The 25,213-nt window shown below is 41.0% G+C and overlaps 1 protein-coding gene across 7 annotated transcripts in view; it reads right to left on the bottom strand.

The window, feature by feature from the left end:
- BBS9 (Bardet-Biedl syndrome 9) overlaps nucleotides 1-25,213 on the bottom strand; it is a 434,982-nt gene that overhangs the window by 175,000 nt on the left and 234,769 nt on the right. For 6 of the 7 annotated variants that reach the window (XM_084619984.1, XM_084619986.1, XM_084619982.1 and 3 more), the window contains one exon: nucleotides 18,243-18,465. In XM_084619984.1, the coding sequence (XP_084476110.1) occupies nucleotides 18,243-18,465 (223 nt within the window). Of the gene's footprint in view, nucleotides 1-6,130; nucleotides 6,895-18,242; nucleotides 18,466-25,213 lie in introns of those variants that run through there. The other variant, XM_084619983.1, reaches the window with a different exon arrangement.

The following is a 25,213-nucleotide window of genomic DNA, read 5'->3' on the forward strand; positions in this document are numbered from 1 at the left end:
CAGGAGCAGACCCTGAACTTCTCTAGAGCAGGACTTGTCCCCCAACGTTAACCATGAAGCCTCTAGGTCGGGGTCGGCAACCTTCGTCATGCGGCCCATCAGGATAATCCACTGGCGGGCCGCGAGTTTGTTTACAATGACTGTCCACAGGCATGGCCCCCTGCAGCCCTCAGTGGCCGCGATTCGTCATTCCCGGCCAATGGGTGCTGCAGGAAGCCAGAGAACTGTGAACTGATAATAATGACTGCTGATGGTGAATCTCAGAACATTTCTGTGGCTCTGATGAATTGCCCCATAAAAGTAAGTGTCCTTTAAGTCAAGAGCAGCATACCAGTCTCTTGGCTCCAGGGAAGGGATAATGGAAGCTAGAGTCATCATCCAGAATTTTGATTTTTTTTTAGGAAAGTGTTTAGCTGTCTTAGATCTAAAATAGGCCTGAAATCCCCTTTTGCTTTCAGGATCAGGAAATATAAGGATTAAAACTCCTTTTCCTGAAAAACAGAGGGACCTCTTCAATAGCTCCTACCAGGAGAAGTGATTGTCTTTTTTGTAGTAACACTGCCTCACCACAGAGAGGTCCCAGAAGAGGGATGGGGAAATTGAGGGAGTGGAAATAAATTGGAGTGCACCTCCCATTTCCACCATGCTTAGAACCCACCGACCGGCTGTGATGTGGACCCAAGCATGACAAAAGTAAAACAGGTAGTTTGCAAAAAATGGGGAGGAAAAGAATGGGTAGTCTGCTGTTGAGCCACCCACCAAAATGAGCTCTTGGAGGATGCTGCCTGCCTTGATGAACTGGCAGCTGCAGAATTAGAGGGTGGCAGTGGGTATCTTTCGTAACCTCTTCTCCTTGGCAGGTCCTGGGTTCGAGGTGCAAACCCCTGAAAACACAGGGATTGGTGAGGACAAAACATCATCCACTTCACTGTTCGGGTGGAAATGTCCAGGGATTTCAGTGTTTCTCTAGATTCCTTGAGATTCTGCAGTCTCGTCAATTTTTTCTAAGAGCAATGGCCCTTTGAATAGGAGGTCCTGGACTGTTTGCTGCACCTCTAGAGGGAGCCTAGAAGAGCGTAACCAAGATGAGTGCCTCATCGTGATGGCTGAGGCCATGCCAAGAACTGCAGAATCTGCCGCATCCAAACTCACCTGCAGAGCTGTTCTGGCAACCAACCTGCCCTTCTTGATTGGAATGCCTGTTTTGCATTATATGGGAGCTTGCCTATGAAACTGTAGTGTCCCAGCAAAGCTTGCTGGTTTCTGATACAAAGCTGTAACTCGCCTGTGGAATAAAGCTTCCTCCCAAACAAGTCCAGCTTCTGGGCCTCTTTATTCTTTGGGGTTGATGCCTGGTGACCCTGTCAGACTCTCTTACTGCTGCTGAGGGGGATGATTATAGAGGCACTTGAACCCATGAGGGGACTATAATACCTCCTCTCCATCCTTTTTGCCGTTGGCAGCAGGAAGCTGGGATCTCTCAAAGAAACTTGGTAGGCTCTAAAATAGCACAGTTAGTAGGGAGAGCTATTCTAGCTGGGGTAGCAGATCCTATCATGTCCACCAGCCTGTAGAATTTTCCCTAAACTTTCGCTGGGTGGATGAACATGATTATAGCCATCCTCCTCAACATCCCCTGATGAGTCTTAAAAATCTTCAGTAGGCAGAGAAATAGGTTCTGCCACAATTGGGGATGATAAAGAGGATGCCAGTGATAACAGGGGCTGGTCCTGAGAGGGGTCTTGAGTGTGCTTGGTGTTGTGCTTGGTACTAACACTGGGGTGCTTGTGGCATTGATGCTCCTGACAGGCAGTAGATGGAGCCAGCTGAGGTGGATGCAGGGACGTTCTCAATTGTGGGGGGAACCCCCACAAGTTCCAAAAGGGCCAATGATATAGCCCTCATCCCCAACTGTGCATGGACCAAGGGTCCTTTTGGTAAGCCCCTTGATGTTAGTGAGGCTGAATCCAGGGCTTGCAGTGGTATACTCTTAATGGAAAGACTGGCTAGGCAGGGACACAGAGATCCAACTTCACACTGTGATGAAGAAATGACTCTTCTTGAGAGCATGGTGAAGTCATACCTGTTGGTACTGATAAGGACGGTTCAGTCTCTTAAGAAAGGGGAGCCAGGGAGATCATCTGTGGCTTTCCCCTGGATGGTACCATCTTCGTCAGTATCCTGATGACTGAAGCAGCTGGACCTGCCCAGTTTAGAGGTGAAGCCACTAACACCACTACCTTGGGCCCTGGAGATGGGAAAGAATCCTGAACCGTTGCTTGCAGCGGCACCAAGAAGTTTAACAACTCTCTCACGGTCTCATAAAGTCTCAGGAGTAGCACATTTGTCATGCACATGAGCCTCCCTAAGAAATTAAGGCAGCTAGGCTGATTGTCTTGGATATTTTTAGTAAAAGTCACGGACAGCTCACAGGCGATAAAGAAAAATCCATGCAAGCCCATGACCTATCTGTGACTTTTACTAAAAATATCCATGACAAAATGGGGAGCTCAGCTGTGGGGTCCCCATATTGCCCATGGTGGCTGGGCAGCTGCGGGGACCCCGACCACCACTGGGGTTTTGGAACTGCAGGGTTTCCTGCTGCACGCGGTGGCTGGGAGCTGCAGGGTCCTCCTGCCGCCCATGATGGCTGGGAGCTCCCAGGGGATTCCATGACTTCCCTGACCTCCATGATAAAATCACAGCCTTACTGTTAGGCATTGCCTTACTGCAGGAGTGGCAATGCTGAAACCTGGAGAGCACAACATATCTCTGGTACCAGGGCCAGATCCACAAAAACAACAAAATTATTTTTTTTAACCACACTAACTAAATTACTATACCACACTAATTATACAGGACTACATAAGTTACTATTTACACACTTGACTAAAGACTTGCAGAAGCAAGGAAAGGAAACTCCAACAACCATCTTGGGCAGCAGGAGGGAACAGCTTGATCATTTAGATATGCACAGGATGTGCCAGGCAGCAGCAGGCACTCATGTTGTCCTGGCAGGTCCTACTAAGGGAAAATCTCTCCGACAACTGTGCACTGGAGCACACAAACACCTACAATGGAATGGACATGTGCAATTATTCAAAGAGGACGTTACCTTCCTGTCTAATAAAGTATTTCTCACCCAATGATCAGTCCCTACAGTGCTTGTCCAGTCCAGAGAGCTGGTATTCACTTTTTATAAGACATTGGGAGAATATTTCCACCATAATGGATAACATATTGTGCTCCTTCTTCTCTTATACAATCCCAGACTTTTTGTTTCTTTTTATAATCAGGGTGTCATTAACTTCAGTTCAGTCCTGAGGATCCCCGGTTCAGAGTCTTTTTGTCTTTGTCAATGTTTAGCCCCTCATCTCCTCCAGACCGTAAATATGGGGCTAGGCTGGGTCAAATGATGTTTATTTTTCACATTCTTGATGGAGTTAGCGGATACCTGCGTCACCTAGGTGACATGCATTTTCTCCAACATTTAGGAACATAATATTCTACATTTTACATATCTCTTATAATATTTCCTGCATAACCATCTCGCAATAACCATGACAATCAGCTAAGTCTTAGCTTTCGTCAGAGACCATACATGATCTTCCCCCTTTGGTGAAGTATCAAGAAGCTGGTCAGACACAGGTGTAATATGCCTGTTTGAGCATGCCCTTATCACAGTGAGCATAATATGTGAGATGGGGTAAAGAAGAGTTGGAAAATTGAGGGAAATAGAACATAACTGGGTAAAGAGGAACATAATTAATGGCACAAACTACAGAGAAGGGTGCAAAACTACAATTTTTACCTGGGGAGACGCTCATTCCACAGAACCCTAGCCCGTAACAAACTTGCTTACTTAACTCGCTCCTCAAAACTTCTTAGCTATACCTGTGGCATATGAGCTACTTAAATTGAAGTTCATTGACAAGAGACTTCATTAACTCAAAGCCTAGATCTACTCAAGAGCAATCCACAAACAAATGGGTGACTTCTAAGAAATGAAAATACCTTTATTCCACTTAAGGGATATAATTTTCTTTGCATAGTACACCCAGAGGATAATCCCAAAATGAGGTAATTTAAACACTACTAGCCAAGAGAACCTAAGAGAGGGTTACCTGACTGTTAAATTCTCCCAGAGAAAAGATAAAGGTGCTCTGACGTCAAGAAAAAAAGAGATCAGATCTCACAGAGAATGGGACTCTACCTTTCTAACTACATTTTCCATTTTCTAACTGTACTACCAAAATGATTTAGAAAATTAATATATTTTCTGTATAATCCATATTATTTTCATGATTCCTCTACTGTGTTCTAGCTTTGTTAGTACAGTAAATTAAATGCTCTACAGGGTAGATAAAAATCAATGATTTAAAAAAAATTGGATTTTTTAAAATTTAAATCAAATTTTTTTTTGATAAAATGCTTTTTGAGGAAAAAAACCTACCCAAAGATAGTTTTAATTAAGATACATTATAGCTCAAAGATATCTCATCATGGAATAGGGATTATAAATTCTAATTCTATAGTATGAGACAATATATTCATGTAATGTTTAAGAAAAGTTTTGTAAATGAGTTCCAATAGTTCATGGATTAGGGACACAATCTTATGGGGTTCAGTGGCTTCTCTATAGATTATTTAGGTTAATCTTTCCATCTATCCAATGGGACTCAGTGCTGAGTCTGGAAGATACCATCAGAGATGCTTAATTTTGCAGTTCTCAAACTGTGGATTTGTGTCTCCAGAGATAACATGCTTGTTAACAGCAAAAATGTTTTAAAATAAATAAATAAAATATAGAGATGAGAAATAACAGACCTCAACTCTATTGTCCCTCTGCAAATTTATATACACAGAGTCAATCCCTTACCTCTCTCTAAAAGTGCAAAGTTTCAAAAAGTTCAATGTACAGAAGATTGTTGGGGGCGAAATAGATCTGGACAAGGAGAAGAAGTCTGGAGATAAATGTGAGAAGGGAGGGACAGGCAGTAGAAACAAAAGTGAAACTGTTTGAGCAGCATATTCCAGAAGTCTTGAGGTCTTTCTGAGTATAGCCTTCATTGATTTGAGATCTACCCTATCATTTTCTCACTAGAAGGGAAAACCTATAATGGCAGTGGGCCGTAAAAGAGACCCAGTTTGGGAATATTTTAATGAAGTTCCTCTACCTGTGGGTAAGACGGGCATGCGTACAAAATGCAAACAGTGCAACAAAGAAATGCAAGGCCTGGTTGCCCAAATGAAATAACATCATGAGAAGTTTCAGAGTAGCAGCCGTGTTAGTCTGTATCCGCAAGAAGAAAAGGAGTACTTGTGGCACCTTAGAGACTAACAAATTTATTTGAGCATAAGCTTTCCTGTCTAAGGTGCCACAAGTACTCCTTTTCTTTCTGCATCATGAGAAGTGTTCCTTCTCAGGAGGAAGCTGCGCTGAAGATGATGAAAGGAACATGTCTGAACATGCAGGATCTTCAGTTACTGGTAACAGCCAACAAGAATGGACTTTTATGTAGAAATCCATGATTAAATCGAGTCTTCCTGACTAGTGATTTAAATCAATGTGATTTAAATCAAATCCACCCTGATGCTCCAGCTACAATCCTTTTTGACTGCATTATGTTTCAAGAAAGTTTGTTCTTGGCATACCTTGTGAAGGCCAAAACAAGTTCAATACCAGAGATCAGCTAGTCCTTAATAGGTGAGACAAACTGGGATAGTTTGAAGAGCAGTTCCAATGTTGTTTTAAGGTCACTGCATGCCAAAGAATTTTGGAAGTGAGAGAAGCTGACTGTACCAGTAGAGCCAGGCATAGTGCAGAGAAGCACTGTGCAACTTCTTCTCTCAGCTGTACAAAGCACTCCTAACCTGACTCTTAAACTTATATGTCTAGAGGTGAATGAGTGACAAAAGTATGTAACAGGTAAAATATAAACATACACATTTTCAGATCACACACTGATATGTGTGTGTGGATTTTAAACATTTAATCCAACAAAAGAGAAGGCATGAGAACATTTCAGTATAGTACAGTCTGAATCAAAATCTATTTAATATAGTTAGCAAATGCTAGAACAAAAATGAGTTGTCTTATCTTTATTTTATAAGCACAGAAACCCCACCATATGTATCAGCTGAATGTACAAGACAGAACAGGTTTTGGTTTTTTACAATGTACTGAAGATTATATCCCTCTTCTGTGGGAAACCTCAAGGTTCTGTCTTGGCAAAGTTATATGATTTAAAGGATGCTGGAAACAAAAATGAGTGAGAGTTTCCATTGTAATACTTTAAGTGAGTGAGCCACTTGAGCAGTGTCCGAAGAAATGTAAAATGTTACATTACTAGCTGTTTGAAAGTAAAACACGGCACAAAAGGTTTTCTGATCTTCTTATAATATTGACCCTGATTGCAGTCACCATACTCTGTAAATGAGTTATTAGTACTCTATTTGCCAACTTCAAATTTCAGATACTGATCCAATGCTCGACGTTCTCCAGGGTCTCTTTATTTATCTGAATTATGGGAGCAGGATCCTGGTGATTTGGAGCCTGCTGCTGGAGTACTTAAGTTTTCTTGGTGTTAAGTGTGAGGCTGAGTTGGTTGCAGGCCTCGGAGAAAGTGCTGACTATTTTTTGAAGATCTTCTTACGAGTGGGCACACGGGGCACAGTCGTTGCACGTTGGAGTTTAAGGACTGATTTAGTGATAGTCTCTCTGTCACAGAAAGCTTACACTGACAAAGAAATTCAACGCTGCCTTCAATGAGCCAGTGCAGTTTTCGGATGCTTGAGAAAAGAGGCCTTCGAAGATCATGACATCAAGAATCAAACCAAGCTTCTTGTGTACCAGGCCGTTGTTATTCCTGCTCTCTTGTACGGTGCCATGACCTGGGTCACATACAATAGAAAAGCAAGGGGTGAATTTCAGGGCCCTTGGCCAGTGGAGTTAACAATTGTGACCAGAACAGTCCCTGTTGCAGAGAAAAGCCATTGCAGAACAGCTGCTGGTGGAGTTTTAGGGTTGACACAGGTCAGACAATGTCTACACTCGCACTGCATCAACCTCAGTAGGTTAACCAGGGCTCCACAATGTTCAGGGACACGTTACTGTGTCGTAACAGGGTGATTATGTCAGTTGCAGACAAATCTCAGTGCAGATACATGCATATATCCGTCAACAAAAGTCAACTTATGTCAACCTAACTTTGTAGAGTAGGCCAGGCCTTAAATTCTTAAGTACCTTTGACTTAAGAACCTAAGTCACTTAGGAGTTTTTGCAAGTTACCCTTTGTTTTATTCAATAAGATGATAAAATTGGATGAGCAACATTGAGAAATAACAGATAAAAACCTGCCTAGATTGAAGTCATTAGGAGTTTTGCCATTGCCTGCAATGTACCAGGATTTCATCCATCATGTATATTTCAGCCTCCTTACATGCAAAATCCTTATATTTTACAGTGTCACTGGCAAGTCTAATAATGTATATTTTAGTATAGTTTTGCGAACAAAATTTTAAATCCAATTTTTCTTTATCTAGATATAGTAGACAATTTTTAAATATGATTTATTACATTAATCTTTAGCGTATTCCAACACACTTTAAGAATTGCTAGAATGGGATATGAATCAAAGAGATGACAACCTACCCCAGCAAAAAAATATACTGCAGTCTAAAGTAAATTTGCCAGAAGCATTTAATGTGTAAATTGAATGAACTGATTAAAAAAAATCTGGACTGGACTGGTAACAGTACATATCAGTACATGACAGTAGCACTGATATTAATTAAGAAGAGAAATTTAATGGGTACAATAAAAAGAGTTTTGTTAGAAGAAAATAGCCAATCAGGTCTTAGCTACAATGTACATGATGCAGCAGAAGTAGAACTGTATTTCTGCATGCCCACAGCAGCGAGCAAACCACAAAGGGACTGATGCATCAGATCCCATTCTACAAATATTAACCATTTACCAGGGGTGGAGGGTGGGATAGGGGTTGTTTTAAAGTATTATTTTTTAAAGAAGAAGTGATAAACTGAAGACACGGGGGAGGGCGGGGGGGGAGGAGAATGAGTTATAAAAGTAAAAAATGTTTGGCATTCATTTTTTTCCAGAAAACATATGGAAAAGATTTTAAAGGGGAATTCGGTTTCATACTGGGGAGTAGGTATCTTGGGAGATAAGTAATCTCTATTTGGGTCAGATGCCTGATTTTAAGAACAGATTAGCACTCTTAGATGCTTCTCAGAACCCATGTAGAACACAACATAAAAATAAAAATGCACATTGATTCAGCAATAACACTTCAGCTAGAAAAGAGGTCCTCAAATTATGGTCTGTGGAGTACTTGTTAGTAGTCCACAGAAAGTTGGTTGGTCCATGGTGGTGGCCTCTCTGCCTTATTTGAAACTGCTAAACAGCATTTATATAAAAATAAAACATTAAATAGTTTTTTAATATTACTTTTCCAGGTAAACAACTGCAAGAGTTCCTGCAGAGATGTTCTACAATCATAAATGGGAGCAGGCAGTCTGTGCAATTGTGAATGAGAGGGATGGTGATCCATGAGGCAACCTACATTTAAATAGGTCTACACCACAGAAAAAGTTTGAGAACACCTTAGTTATATGTTAGCCAGAAGTCTGTTCCTTTCATCTAATGATACAGATGGAAGAACCATTCATCTATGATTAAAGAAATTAAAGAAAGCCATTATCAAGTTATATTTTAACATACCTGTTATAACTATGGAAAGATGAATAAAGCTGAAACTACTCTGCAGCTATAATACATACTGTTAAATTTTCAGTCTTGAGGAGTCCACAGTCTGTTCATCAAATACCCTAGGAAAAGACTATCTTCAACTGGGTAAACCTCACACCTGGCACAAGTGCAATTCCATAGACTTTAATGAAGTTACATTCACACTAGCTGACTTCCAGTTTCAGTAAATAATTTATAAAGTGTTCCAGCCATGTCAAATTGAATATTAAAAGCAAGTTACTACACAACACAAAGGAGAAAAATACTTGATTGAATAAAACAAAAACAAAACAAAAAAGAAAGGGAGGAAAAGGATGGTCCTAGTGAAAAACAAAAATAATCCCCTCACCTTTAATCGCATATAGTTTAAAGATTATTTTTTGTGGGGAGAGTTGAATTGAAGTAAATGTATTTTGGAAGATTTCTACACATTCGGACCACAGCAAAGTCAGGATCACCGACCAAAAAGAAGTCATGGTAGTGGGTGGTATGAGACTGTAAATATAGCTCCTATCAGAATGAGGCCCAAAAAGTCTTCACTACAGGCACGGCTGACACTGCTTAGGACTTTAAAAACCAACACTGCAAAATACATTAGTATTATAAGGAACTTGAAAAACTACAAAATTTATTCACTGTAAGTAACCTGGATTTATACTGTAAATTCTCCCACCCACTAAACTTAGTGCATAACAACCTGGGTGGCCAACACCACCTTTCAACAGAACTTCTCTGGCCCTGACCCATACTAAGGATTGGCACAGTTCCCCAAACCCCTCAGCTTCCTTCTACCCCAGCTGTTTAGGCTTTGCCAAAGCCAACAAAGTGCAAGATGCAGCCTGATGTGACTTGCAGTTCTTTATGAGCACACTGGAGACTGGCTTCTGAGCACTTTTTGCCCTAAGTGCTTGACATACTAAGTCTTTCAAACAAACCATTTTCCCCCAACTTCATTCTTTCTATTTTATTAATTATTCCGACATTAAACCTCCATAACTCCACTAATTGAGCTCTTCAAGGTAGTCTGTTTTGAAAGCTTATGTATTTATTTATTCCAGCAAGACTTCTTTAAGGGAACTACATGCTGACGTGGCTTGAGAATAGAATATTTTGGAAATTAATATACACATTTCACATATACACATACCACATATGTTGAGGTGATATTCAATAAATAAATTGCACAACTATATAATAAATTGCATTTTATGCAATTTTGCCTCTCTCATCTGTGCTCTGCCCACTAATTCATCTCTGTTCTAAATCTCTGAGCAGTGTCAAAGAACCAACATGTCTAAAGAATAAAACAATCTGTGACAGAAAATTTCTATTTTTACCCACCTCCCAAAATGTGGAACACCCCTTCTCCAACTCTCTGCCCCCTCCCCCACAAAAATGAACCCTGAGCCAAGCCTCAGGACAGTCAATATTCCATCCTATACTGGTGACCTTTTAAAAGTCAGATAAAAAAATGATTTTTCAGTTTCCCCATTGTCAACTGAGACATATAGTGATTGCTTCCAGGCATGATACAACCTAGGACCTTAAAACATATTAAGCTATATTACTGTGTATGAAAAAACTATTTTAGATAATTTATATATTTACAATTTTCCTCCAAGGACTCCATACAGGTGAATTCACGATAACTAATGAAGTCTGACTCTTCAAGCAGATGGCTATGAAAGTATCAGTACTTTATTTCATCTGTAACATTTATAAAACAGTTACTCTTGAAAATATACAGTATGTGCAGTACAGAATGTATAATTTTATGATATTTTCAGAGCAGATTTTATTAGCATTTGTTTAGAATTACCTCTCTATATCATTCAGGAGTAACGAGGATATCCCATATTCATGCAGATTAAGCCTTTTACCACATCAAATTACATTATTTCCATAATTATTATTTGATATTCATTTTACAGTAACAACCAGTCCTCAATCAAATCAAGGCTCTTTTGTGCAACTTGATCAAACACTTTCAAGGACATGTTCCCTGTCTCAAAGAAATATTTATATCTATACAGACATCTATAGATTTGTGTATGCATATATGTTTGGCATTCCACACAGCATGGAATGACTTTGAATGAATGCCAGATATTACAAAACAAAATGATAGGATATCCACCAAGATTATTAATTAATTATTATTATTATTATATTAAGGTAGGGCCCAAACTGAGCTATACACTTTTTGAGCACAGTGGTTGCCATGAAGAATCTACAAACTACAAAAATAAAGACAAATGAACAGGGAGTCCGCGGTAGGTGGGGGTGGAGAGGGAGGAGGAGATTACAACATGCAAACAAAGTATTCAGGCTGATGATAGGCATGCATCTTCACAATTACATGACTGTTGGTTTTTCTTCGACGTATAAGCACACTAAATTCCGCTCCCCAACATCCTCCCTTCACCCATTGAACCACCTCACCAACCTTGTACCTGAGAGCTCCAGCTTCAAATACAGCATCCTTACATCCCCCACTCCTAATATATGAACCCCTCCCATCCTGATAGGCCACAATATGGCCCTATACCTTACCGAAAGTAAGTGAGCGGCATTTTTCAACAACATGCCACAAAATTCTTAAATTATGCACATTAAAGATCTTAGTCAATGTACAGACTCCCCTCATCTTCCATAGGCTTTAGATCATGTCCTAGAAGTTTCTAGTAGTAGCTTGGATGCTTAGAATTAGAAAGTTCCATACTTAACTGATTCATCTACTCCACAAGTTCCACCTTAACTAGAAAACTGTCCTTCTACTAGCATTCTCCCAATATTATTTCATCCCAATCAGATGTCAATCTTTAAATTTGATCATTAAAACTTGCCTAATATTTTGAGTTTCTGATTAATTTGAACTCAGAAACATTAGGTTAGCCTGATCCTGTGTCTAAATTAAGCCCTGGTCTACACTAGGACTTTAGGTCGAATTTAGCAGTGTTAAATCGATGTAAACCTGCACCCGTCCACATGATGAAACCTTTTATTTCGACTTAAAGGGCTCTTAAAATCGATTTCCTTACTCCACCTCTGACAAGTGGATTAGCGCTTAAATCGGCCTTGCCGGCTCGAATTTGGGGTACTGTTGACACAATTTGACGGTATTGGCCTCCGGGAGCTATCCCAGAGTGCTCCATTGTGACCGCTCTGGACAGAACTCTCAACTCAGAAGCACTGGCCAGGTAGACAGGAAAAGAACCGCAAACTTTTGAATCTCATTTCCTGTTTGACCAGCGTGGCAAGCTGCAGGTGACCATGCAGAGCTCATCAGCAGAGGTGACCATGATGGAGTCCCAGAATCGCAAAAGAGCTCCTGCATGGACCGAACGGGAGGTACGGGATCTGATCGCTGTTTGGGGACAGGAATCCGTGCTATCAGAACTCCGTTCCAGTTTTCGAAATGCCAAAACCTTTGTCAAAATCTCCCAGGGCATGAAGGACAGAGGCCATAATAGGGACCCGAAGCAGTGCCGCATGAAACTGAAGGAGCTGAGGCAAGTCTACCAGAAAACCAGAGAGGCGAACGGCCGCTCCGGGTCAGAGCCCCAAACATGCCGCTTCAATGATGAGCTGCATGCCATTTTAGGGGGTTCAGCCACCACTACCCCAGCAGTGTTGTTTGACTCCTTCAATGGAGATGGAGGCAACACGGAAGCAGGTTTTGGGGATGAAGAAGAAGAAGAAGATGATGAAGTTGTACATAGCTCACAGCAAGCAAGCGGAGAAACCGGTTTTCCCGACAGCTAGGAACTGTTTCTCACCCTGGACCTGGAGTCATTACCCCCTGAACCCACCCAAGGCTGCTTCCTGGACCCGGCAGGTGGAGAAGGGACCTCCGGTGAGTGTACCTTTTAAAATACTATGATTTAAAAGCAAGCATGTGAAAGGATTACTTTGCCCTGGCATTCGCGGCTCTCCTGGATGTACTCCCAAAGCCTTTGCAAAAGGTTTCTGGGGAGGGCAGCCTTATTGCGTCCTTCATGGTAGGACACTTTACCACTCCAGGCCAGTAACACGTACTCGGGAATCATTGTACAACAAAGCATTGCAGTGTATGTTTGCTGGCGTTCAAACAACATCCGTTCTTTATCTCTCTGTGTTATCCTCAGAAGAGTGAGATATAATTCATGGTCACCTGGTTGAAATAGAGTGCTTTTCTCCAGGGGACACTCAGAGGAGCCCGTTCCTGCTGGGCTGTTTGCCTGTGGCTAAACAGAAATGTTCCCCGCTGTTAGCCACAGGGAGGTGGGAGGGTTGAGGGGGTAGCCATGCGGTGGGGGGAAGCAAAATGAGACCTTGTAACAAAAGCACATGTGCTATGTATGTAATGTTAACAGCAAGGTATACCCTGAAAGAGTGTAGCCACTGTTTTATAAACTGTGTCTTTTTAAATACCGCTGTCCCTTTTTTTTCTCCACCAGCTGCATGTGTTTCAATGATCACAGGATCTTCTCCTTCCCAGAGGCTAGTGAAGATTAGAAAGAAAAAAAACGCACTCGAGATGAAATGTTCTCTGAGCTCATGCTGTCCTCCCGCACTGACAGAGCACAGACAAATGCGTGGAGGCAAATAATGTCAGAGTGCAGGAAAGCACAAAATGACCGGGAGGAAAGGTGGCGTGCTGAAGAGAGTAAGTGGCGGGCTGAAAACAGGGCTGAAGCTCAAATGTGGTGGGATCGTGATGAGAGGAGGCAGGATTCAATGCTGAGGCTGCTGGAGGACCAAAATAGTATGCTCCAGTGTATGGTTGAGCTGCAGCAAAGGCAGCTGGAGCACAGACTGCCACTACAGCCCCTGTGTAACCAACCGCCCTCCTCCCCAAGTTTCATAGCCTCCACACCCAGATGCCCAAGAACGCGGTGGGGAGGGCACCGGCCAACCAGCCACTCCGCCACAGAGGATTGCCCCCAAAAAAGAAGGCTGGGATTCAATAAATTTTAAAGTTGTAAACTTTTAAAGTGCTGTGTGGCATTTTCCTTCCCTCCTCCACCACCCCTCCTGGGATACCTTGGTAGTCATCCCCCTATTTGTGTGATGAATGAATAAAGGATGCATGAATGTGAAGCAACAATGACTTTATTGCCTCTGCAAGCGGTGATCGAAGGGAGGAGGGGAGGGTGGTTAGCTTACAGGGAAGTAGAGTGAACCAAGGGGCGGGGGGTTTCATCAAGGAGAAACAAACAGAAGTTCACACCGTAGCCTGGACAGTCATGAAACTGGTTTTCAAAGCTTCTCTGATGCGTACCGCGCCCTCCTGTGCTCTTCTAACCGCCCTGGTGTCTGGCTGCGCGTAACCAGCAGCCAGGCAATTTGCCTCAACCTCCCACCCCGTCATAAACGTCTCCCCCTTAATCTCACAGATATTGTGGAGCACACAGCAAGCAGTAATAACAGTGGGAATATTGGTTTCGCTGAGGTCTAAGCGAGTCAGTAAACTGCGCCAGCGCGCCTTTAAACATCCAAATGCACATTCTACCACCATTCTGCACTTGCTCAGCCTGTAGTTGAACAGCTCCTGACTACTGTCCAGGCTGCCTGTGTACAGCTTCATGAGCCATGGCATTAAGGGGTAGGCTGGGTCCCCAAGGATACATATAGGCATTTCAACATCCCCAACAGTTATTTTCTGGTCTGGGAATAAAGTCCCTTCCTGCAGCTTTTGAAACAGACCAGAGTTCCTGAAGATGCGAGCGTCATGTACCTTTCCCGGCCATCCCACGCTGATGTTGGTGAAACGTCGCTTGTGATCCACCAGAGCTTGCAGCACTATTGAAAAGTACCCCTTGCGGTTTATGTACTCGGCGGCTTGGTGCTCCGGTGCCAAGATAGGGATATGGGTTCCGTCTATGGCCCCACCACAGTTAGGGAATCCCATTGCAGCAAAGCCATCCACTATGACCTGCACATTTCCCAGGGTCACTACCCTTGATATCAGCAGATCTTTGATTGCGTGGGCTACTTGCATCACAGCAGCCGCAACAGTAGATTTGCCCTCTCCAAATTGATTCCCAACTGACCGGTAGCTGTCTGGCGTTGCAAGCTTCCACAGGGCTATCGCCACTCGCTTCTCAACTGTGAGGGATGCTCTCATCTTGGTATTCATGCGCTTCAGGGCAGGGGAAAGCAAGTCACAAAGTTCCATGAAAGTGCCCTTACGCATGCGAAAGTTTCGCAGTCACTGGGAATCGTCCCAGACCTGCAACACTATGCGGTCCCACCAGTCTGCGCTTGTTTCCCGAGCCCAGAATCGGCGTTCCACAGCATGAACCTGCCCCATTAGCACCATGATGCACGCATTGGCAGGGCCCATGCTTTGAGAGAAATCTGTGTCCATATCCTGATCACTCACGTGACCGTGCTGACGTCGTCTCCTTGCCCGGTATCGCTTTGCCAGGTTCTGGTGCTGCATATACTGCTGGATAATGCGTGTGGTGTTGAATGTGCTCCTAATTGCCAAAGTGAGCTGAGCGGCCTCCATGCTTGCCTTGGTATGGTGTCCACACAGAAAAAAGGCGCGGAACGATTGTCTGCCGTTGCTCTGACGGAGGAAGGGGCGACTGACGACATGGCTTACAGGGTTGGCCTCAGGGAGCTAAAATCAACAAAGGGGGTGGCTTTACATCAAGGAGTATTTCAGGCAGGACCTTCACGGAGGGTTCCAATAAGAAATGGTGCACCTAAGTTATTGTTCTTATTGGAACAAGGAGGTTAGTCTGGCCTCTGATTGACACATGGCTAGATTTACCTCGCTGCACCTTCTCTGTGAGTGACTACAGTGTGACCTAGAGGAATGAGTCCCCTAGACAGGGGAGGGGGGGAAGCAAACGAGTACAAAACAAATCTGGTCTATTTCTTGTTTTGATCCACTCCATCTATCTTTTACATCTTTGGCTGGCAGCAGACGGTGCAGAAGGACTGCATGCCATCCATATCTCATGGCTGCTCGGCAGAAGATGGTACAGTACGACTGCTAGCCATCCTCATCTCTTGCCTGCCCGGCAGAAGATGGTACAGTACGACTGCTAGCAATCCGTATCGCCTGCCTGCTCACCATAAGACGGTTCAATAGGACTGACTGCAGGACTAAAGAGAATGACCTGGTCAAGTCACTCCAAATTTAGTCCCTGCACCCATGTCTGCCCAGCCGCTCCCAGCTGACGTGGCCAGGAGCACCTCGGACACAACGATGACGGCTACCCGTCGTATTGCACCGTCTGCTGCCACAAGGCAAGGGGTTGCTGCTTCTGTGTAGCAATGCTGTACCACGTCTGCCAGCACCCAGGAGACATACGGTGATGGTTACCTGAGCGGGCTCCATGCTTGCTGTGGTACGGCGTCTGCACAGGTAACTCAGGAAAAAAGGCGCGAAATGATTGTCTGCCCTTGGTTTCATGGAGGGAGGGAGGGAACGGGGGCCTGACGATATGTACCCAGAACCACCCGCAACAATGTTTTAGCCTCATCAGGCATTGGGATCTCAACCCAGAATTCCAATGGGCAGCGGAGACTGCGGGAACTGTGGGATAGCTACTCACAGTGCAACGCTCCGCAAGTCGACTCTAGCCTCGGTACTGTGGAAGCACTCCGCCGAGTTAATGCACTTAATGCACTTAGAGCATTTTCTGTGGGGACACACACACTCGAATATATAAAACCGATTTCTAAAAAACCGACTTCTATAAATTCGACCTTATTCCGTAGTGTAGACATACCCTAAGACTTTCCTAGCACTTGCATCAACAGAGCTGTCTTTAACTTTTCACTGTTACTCTGACAGGTATAACTGTTAAGGGTCAAATGAAAACTCATTCAGCAAGAGCTGCATCAGTGATAGTAACAGGCTTTCATTCATTCTGTTACTAAGATTCCAATAATATAACAGGATCAGTTATGGAAGACACAGACTCATGGGAGCTTCAGCACTGAATACTGTCTCAATGATGCTTGTTATGAAAATGGTGTTAATAGCCCGACACTGGGAGTCTCAGAAGCTAAGGGATCACTGACCCTATGGAAGAAAATGGGTGTGCTAAATGCTCAACTGAAGCACTTAGTGTAGTAAAAATTGCTGCAGTCAAATGAAGGGGTTTGATGGCTGGAGCCACCTGACAAGATCCTACGGCCCCCAGGGGACAGTGGAGCTAATGGTTTTTTTTAACATTTTAAACCCAGGACCTGGAAAAATATTCTGTGGGAGCTCACAGGAGAGTCTGACTTTTCCTGTAAGTCTGTTTGGGTCTCTGGAGAAGGAAAAAAGCAGAAAACTAACTCTGACAGGGCAAAGATCCTATCCCAAAGGCTTCTGCAAACAAGAGTTGTCTGGATACAGTTTTGTTCCTATCACTGTCCAGGGAAACAGGACACACACAGATTATATATATACATACACACACACACACGTGCATGTACAAACACACCGTACATAAATGAATTACACTAAGAAAATACCCTGACTCCTTGTCACTGATTTCTCATCCAAACAGAAACCACCCTGCAACACACTGAATTTCATCTTCCACTTGCCCAAAGGAAGTAACACTCCTTTAAAACAGTTCAAATTTGTGTTATCTTGATTGCATTCATATAGGGCTGTTGGCCTATTTTTCCAGCCCAGGAAGGATGAATGGCAGGCCTAAAAGTTTGATCATGCCCTTCTTTCAAGGTACAGTTTATTCTTCAAACACAATAAAACAGTTCAATATAAGTTCCATAAGTACACCTGGCCTTTTCCCCTGACCCAGGTCTCAGTTCCTGAGGTAACTGAACCTCTGACCCCGTTACAGTCTCCTGAGGGCACCCCAATTAGGTATTAGACCTCTAGCCATCACCTTTCTCTGTCCCCCAACTCTCTTCCCCAAGATTTAGGCTATTCTGCAATTCACTGTGATAATGTCAGCAGGCTGGTCTTTAGTTCAGCACTTGCCATCCTGTCCTCCCACAGGAAATGACAGGGTTAACTAGTAAACAGCCAGTATTCATAAAGCAAACTATTACCTATTCAGAAAGAAAGCATTACAGTGAAAACAGGTCATAACGCAACAAATAAGCTTACATGCATCTTTACCAGGTATCATCATCTCCAACATGAGAACCTGGTAGCTTTCAAAGTACTTTAAATATGGTAGCTAGTGATCAAATTTAGACCAACTTTAGCTAGAAATAGTTTTATTCTCTAATCACTTTTTATTAGTTAGAAGAAAAACATAATGGATCATATTTTATTTAATACCACAGAAAAAGAAAACATATTGTTCTAAAAACACATGGCATCAAAATTTCAGAAGAATATTTATTCAGTGGTTATCCTGGAATTTCTTAGAGGGAAAGGAAAGGCATTTCTCCTGGCCTCTCTCATTTCAGTGTAAAATAAACTCCAAATCTAACCAAAGGTACATTTTTTTTACTTTGAATATATGCACACATTTTGAATGAAGAACATGTAGTAATATCTTACCTGGCATGACCATCGTTTGTTGAATATTTGTGTCTGTACTTAAACATAAGCGACCACCTTTGGCCAATCTATCACAGAGCAAGGTGATGTGTTTCTTCAGCCTGCTAGTATCTTTGGGTATACTCAACTGACTGGTGAGAGTCAGGGCCTGTTCTTTAGAGCTCTTGGACAGACATGTTCTCAGCAAGTGAGAGATGGCAGCATCCACGCTTTCTTCCCAACCCTGGATGAAGGTAAACGAAACTAGATAAAATGAAATGTAAAATCCTCTTCCTGATTTTAAACATACTGAAAATAAATAAAACTCAAAATGATAAAGAAAAAAGTTTTAGACAATACTAATACATAAAATAGAGTTTTTGGTTTAATGAACTGCCATGAAAACAGAATTTTCAAAGTTTGTGGAAATAAAAAAATAACTAGTAAAACTGATAAAAATGAAATTTATCTCAAATACTAAAACTAAATGGGGTCAGAAAGAGAAATAGTTCAAATCAGAGACAAATATCATCTGCACAGGAAAATTATGAGAAGGATGGTCAAACTGAAAATTCATTAAATTATAAAAATCAGAATTTACTGTAAGCAAAACTTAGAAACAAATCTAGAAGAAATTATATGTAAACACAAATGTTACAATATTTACCAAAAAAAGTGGAGAGGGCAGAGCTGTGTTCACCCTATTATTTTGCTTTTGGAATTACCAGCTAATATTCCACAAATTTAGGAGGAAACGGTTATGTAATTTATATTTGTAAATAGCAGGAACAACATGGTGAGCGGGAAAGTATATTCATAGCTATCCCATGGTCCTCCCATGGTCCTCCCCTCCAAGGAAAATTCATTTAATTCTTTAGTGTTGAAGTTTATAAAGCACATTGCCTAAATTACTTTGGAGCAAATTCTGCCCTGACTTGTACCCAAATAATCCTATGTACAGTGGATTACATGAGTAAAACTAAGGGCTGAATTTGTTTCGAAACCACACCAGGGTTTTCTGAACCTGATTTCTTTTGCATGAACAGCGAAAAAAATAATGATTTCTTTGACTAAAAATATTACGAGGGGAGAATGTGTAACCACTGATATAGCTTCTTAGAAATTAAATAAAATATTAGAGCTTTCATCTCATCGTGAAAATCTATTCTATAAAACTCTTCCATCTCTGACCCACATATTGGGCACTGAAATCTAATCACTGTTGGGATAGAAAAAGCACTAAAGCCAGCCCCTCCAGAGATGCTACAAAACATGACAAATTATAGAACAAAATGTTATACATTTTGAGGATTCACTAGAAGACACAGATGTCCATATTTATATTCTTGTCAAGTGTGCATCTTTCTCTACATCACCAAAGTTTCTAAATTTTAGACTGGTTCAATGAAAATCTTGGAAAGGTCCTAAGCATATCACCCGCCTCTTCTGAGCCCAAGCATTAACAACTGGGGTAAGGGCCAGAACCTGAACTGGTGTCAATTTATAGTAACTGAGGATCGGGTCCAGTATTTCCATCCAAATAAGTTATAGAAACACAATAAAAAAGAATCATTTAAATAAGAAAACCAAAACACAAACCAGCTAAACTCAGGAAATTAAAAGTGGCTAGCATTCTGTCCTTAGCTCACACAGGTATGTTTTATTTTGTCTCACAGCCTTAATAATTTGTAAATCTAGTTTTTGTATTTAATTTCCATGTAAACCTGGTGTTTCAATAGACCATAAAACCACTCTTTCCAATTCAAGGATTGTTGACCTAATAAGTCAAGTCAACTGCAAAAGAGCCTTTATGATTGGCAAAGGAATATGAAAACTACCTCTAAATGAAATGTCTCTATGGAATTGTTTTTCAGGTGACTTTGTTCAATTCAGAGTTAATTGTCTTGAATAATACAGTATTTGTTAGCAACTTTTATAACTGAAAGAGCATGGAGGACTAAGGAAGTGGGAACACACCACCATGTATGGGCTGAAAAACACTTGAGGTCTGAAAGGGAAAAGTGTGCAATACTACTATTTATAATTACCCCCACAGAAAGGTCTGATTCAACACTCAGGCTCATAACACAGAACTCTGATTTTTTAAATAACCTATATGTTTGAGAGCTCACAGCAAACACTTATGTTAGGCAGGTCAGATGTGGGCAGTCTATTATCCTCCAGAAAACATTGCCAGATCTGCAACTTTTCCACAGTTGTTACAGCAGAATCACAAAGGCAGCATTGTTGAGAGGCCTAGGCACAGCACACAAGTTCTTCCTATCATCATCTGAAACAGGCATATCAGGAAGACCCAATTTATTGAATATAATTTGTTCCAGACTTGCTGGAACAAACAATGCTACCAAGCGTCCTCTGATTTGTAGCCAACAGGGAAAGGTTTGTCTCCATCCTTTTGCTTCTGCACCCAGATATAATGATAAGCTCACTTGGAAAATAGGTAAAATAGCGTTTTAATACTTTTTAGCCAAATCGGAGACACAAATCTAGAATTTGGAGATTTAACCTGGATCTGTGATAATATGCAAGACTGTGAGCCCATAAATCAACTTGATTATCATACTCATTGTAAGGAGAGTGATCACTTTAGATAAGCTATTACCAGCAGGAGAGTGGGGTGGGAGGAGGTATTGTTTCATGGTCTCTGTGTATATAATGTCTTCTGCAGTTTCCACAGTATGCATCCGATGAAGTGAGCTGTAGCTCACGAAAGCTTATGTTCAAATAAATTGGTTAGTCTCTAAAGTGCCACAAGTACTCCTTTTCTTTTTGCGAATACAGACTAACATGGCTGTTACTCTGAAACCTGTCATCAGTATATGTTATTATACATCTCACAGCCCCCATATAAACCATCAGGTGATTTCTATGTGTGAAAGTTAATGAACTGTGGATCTGGTTTTTGGCATGGGGGTGGATCTTAGATGCATAACCTTTGGATGACATCAAGGCCTTCCCACTCTCTTAACGTGGTGAAAGATCTAAAATGATGTTCTCTCTTAGGTAGATGATTATCCTCCTGTATTCCAAAAGGATAGGAAATAAAACAGAATCCCCTATGAACAGGAGCCTGGACTAGCTGGTGAGACATTTCAAACCTCTGTTGTCCGTGATCATCAACGTTCAAACACTCCTAGATGCCTCCTGCCTCTATATACATTACTCACAGATCACTCTAATGTATGAAGTGCTAAGGGAGGAAGTTAGGTAGCTGTTGTGCTGGAGTTGCAGTGTAGAAACTGTTCACCTACATCATACAGAGTTTCTATATGGACCAAGACTGACATTTATGAAAGCACCTTACTTTCAAAGCTGGTAAATTGGCCTAACTTTCAAAAGCACTTAGCACCCAACAGCTCCTGTTGAGTTTAATGAGGGAGAATTTCTGGCACATGGAAGTGAGAAGCATGGCTGTGCCCCAGAGTTTCCCTAGCAATAGGGCTGAACTGCCTCCTGCATCCACACAGAAAAGATCCAGCTGATAAGTGACAGACTGAAGGAGATATGATGATCCAGCTGTCTCATATGACTTTTATAAAAAAAACTCCTAATAAAGATACTTTATTTACTATCCATCCTACATACATTTAACATGAAAATTAAAAGAACCTATATGTGTTGCTTTTTAATTGCTAATCTTAAAGGTGGTTATCAAAAAAATGGCTAACTTGATCTAAGAGTTTCAGCTGAGTTTATGCAGACAACCATAAGTAAACAGTAACAAACCACCCATCCCATACTATTTAATGCTGTATTTAACTATTTGATTTTATCAGTGCTCCACACGGGAGCTAAAGGTTTCAACTTTATTAACACCATTCAGACTATCCTAATCAGCATCAACACAGCCAAGCTGAGCCCACAGTTACTAACGATCTCCTTAAGAGGCAGAGTCTGTTTTCACTGATCATTTAAAATAGCAGTTGCTCAAACCAAAGACTTTCAGACACAGGATGCAAGACAATCTTAAAGAAAAATTTTAATGGTGGACAATCAGATTGATACAGCAGATTACAAGAGATAGCTAAAAACCTCCCAGAAATACAATACTTCCTTTTATTTCGTTACCTGGTACCTGGACCACAAGCAATACAGCTTTGTACGCATACATATACTATTAAGCACTTTGCACTACATCCCCACTGAAAGGACACAAATCATGACACTGAATACACACCAGTAAAATACAGGTAAAATACTACAGGTTTTGGCTAGATTTTTGCTCCTGGAAGGCAAAAATTGTAATGATGCAAAATATGTAGAAATTTACTTTCCAGACAACAGTTTTCAAGTTTTTAAAGGAAACAATATATGCAAGTCTAAAATGAATACAACCATAAGACATTAAGGCGCTTTAAACTCTGTTGATATCAATAGAACAAAAGTAATAAAGCTTAGCCCTACAAACATCCCAAAGGCTCTGTTTTGACTAAGAGCTACCCACATTTGTATACAGAAGGTCACCAAAATGGTTAGACACTCAGGATAAAGTTTTCGAGAGTGTCTAAGTGATCTAAGAACCTAAGTCCTGTTTTCAAAAGTCTTTTCAGTGTTGCAATCCCGAGTGCCACAAAGACTATACAGCTTTAAATATCTGGGATTAAATTATTTTTGAAAATGAGATGTAGGCACTTTTGAAAATTTTTACCCAGCTAATTTAGTGGCTGAAAGAAAGGAAAAAAGAGGTATTTGCCCTATTTGTGGATGAAGTATATTTTAGAATGCCTGGCACAATGCATTGTATTATTCAGTTCAAAGTACACAATTCATCTTCTTTGACCACAGAAATTATTTGAAATTTTGAAAGTTAATTGCATCCAAAGTTTTCTTGGTCTGGAACATACAACCTACCCATAAAAATATATCATTAAAACCTTCGGACATACATTGGTATGTGAGAATCTTACTATTGCATACTCTTTCAGTTCATAATTTGAGCCACCCTCATTTCTCTATCAGGATTACACTTGCCACTCTCAGATTTGTCAGAACCTTTGATAAGGGCATAAGCATCTGGTGACATGGGCCTGAAGAGGCAATATTCATACCATTCCTCTCCAATGTGAAGGAGACGGATGCCAGGTGACATTTTGGTAAGCCTCAAGCCTCAGACATATGGGCACCACACAAAGTAAAGGATACATTTTTTTAAAAAAAAATAACCCTATATTTATTTAGTTATTTCAAGAAAGATACGCAATAATAAAATGACATTCCCATCCTCAGGTATGCCCCAGTCTTGCAGTTGCCTCTTTCCTTTGAACCAGAAACTCCTAAGGCCCATTTACAGAGCCACATCCTACATTTCTAATGTTTAAACCCAGTATTATTTTCTTTATAGGAAGGAGCTACCATCAACAGCACTGATACTAGAGGCCTCAGTTCAGCAAAACACTTGAGCACTGCACCTGCATAACTTCATTCACTTTGAGCTTCAGAGTTAATTGGGACTTAAGTATGTGCTTAAGTGCTTTGCTGAACAGCGATGGACATATTAATGGTAGACCTGGTCATTAGACCTCTCTCAGATGAAGAAAGTGTTCCGTAAGTACAATAAAGTGGTGTGCATGAAGCGTGTTAGCTCTCCATTTGGAGACTGTGACCTATGGAAAGAGTGCAGAAAATCTTTTGGTCCCAAGTTCAGTGAAGCACAGGAGATTCACAGGGTGTCCAAAGCTAAAACCAGGGAAATTGCATTTTTATTTTTTGTGCTGTGAAGCTAGAAACTTTGGCTAGTTTAATTATTTTTTTAAATAAAAATGCAACACATAACCACTGACCAGTCTTAAAAGATAATCATTTGTATTCATAATTATAGCCAGATCAGACTTTATTACAGTAAATATCAGTTTAAAATATTAACTGTGGTTATTTTTGCTATCTTTTAACATAGATAATAATCAAGGTGACTCAATTTTGGCCAACTGTTACAATTTTCCCCTCACAGAAAATAATAGCAAGGATTTCCTGTTTGAATGAAAGCTGTTTGCTCTCCACTGCATTTTGTAGTGTTTTTAATAAAGCATGAAAACTATTTGACAGGTCAATGGAATTAAGCATTGTACAATTCAATACTGAATTGATTAAAAGGCTTCCTTGAATCTCCCTTCTAACTAGATAAAAGTGGAACATAAAGCAACAAAAAGTAAACATGTAAATGCCAAGTGAAGAAAATTCATTATTTAGCTTGCAGATTATAGCAGTGATGTTTTAAGAGCCAAAAATTAGAAATGAAGACAAATGAGCTAATGATTTGCTCTGGAAGAAAACACCACATTATTCTGCATTCCCCTACTCTTGTGATAGCGTAACACTGAAAGAAGAATACAAACAGAAGATTGTTTTGTTTGTTGCTGTCTCCTGAAAGTCTGCTGAGACAAAATGCACAGACCGGATATCATGTCTTTGGGAATGATCTAAACTCTTCAAGCACAAATGTTTGCCCACCAGATTATCAATATCAAAGGATTATTCACAATCAAGTCTATAATATGGACAAATTATTCAGTTCACTGTATAACAATGTATTTTTAATAGATATCCCTATCACTCAAGAACTACATCAGTACTTCGTTTAAAAGTTTGGCTGTTATATATGTATATGCTGGAATCTCTTCCCCCTCCCCCAAGCTGAATTCTTTTTAGAGAATGCAAATAAAGAGCAAAATCTCAATATAAACCATATGCTTGTTAATAATGTAAACCGCAAAAATAATGCAGGAAACGGGAATAAAATACAGTAAGCGCTGAAATTAGAAAACAAGGTTAGAAATAACATACCTGGATTTGAAAAAGTTGCTGGAGAAATTTATGAGCAACAAAGTTTGTAGTCACGTTAAGATAAGTATAATCAAACTTTATTTTTCATGACAAAAAGCTTTTATCTTAAGAGTCAAGTGGCCTGATGGTTATGCTGTTTTTGGATTTTCCTCTTTGCAGTGGTAGAACGTGGGTTTTCCTCAAAACAAGTC

This window comes from Lepidochelys olivacea, assembly GCF_965140295.1.
Source record: "Lepidochelys olivacea isolate rLepOli2 genome assembly, chromosome: 2".
In the NCBI taxonomy this organism is placed as follows: domain Eukaryota; kingdom Metazoa; phylum Chordata; order Testudines; family Cheloniidae; genus Lepidochelys; species Lepidochelys olivacea.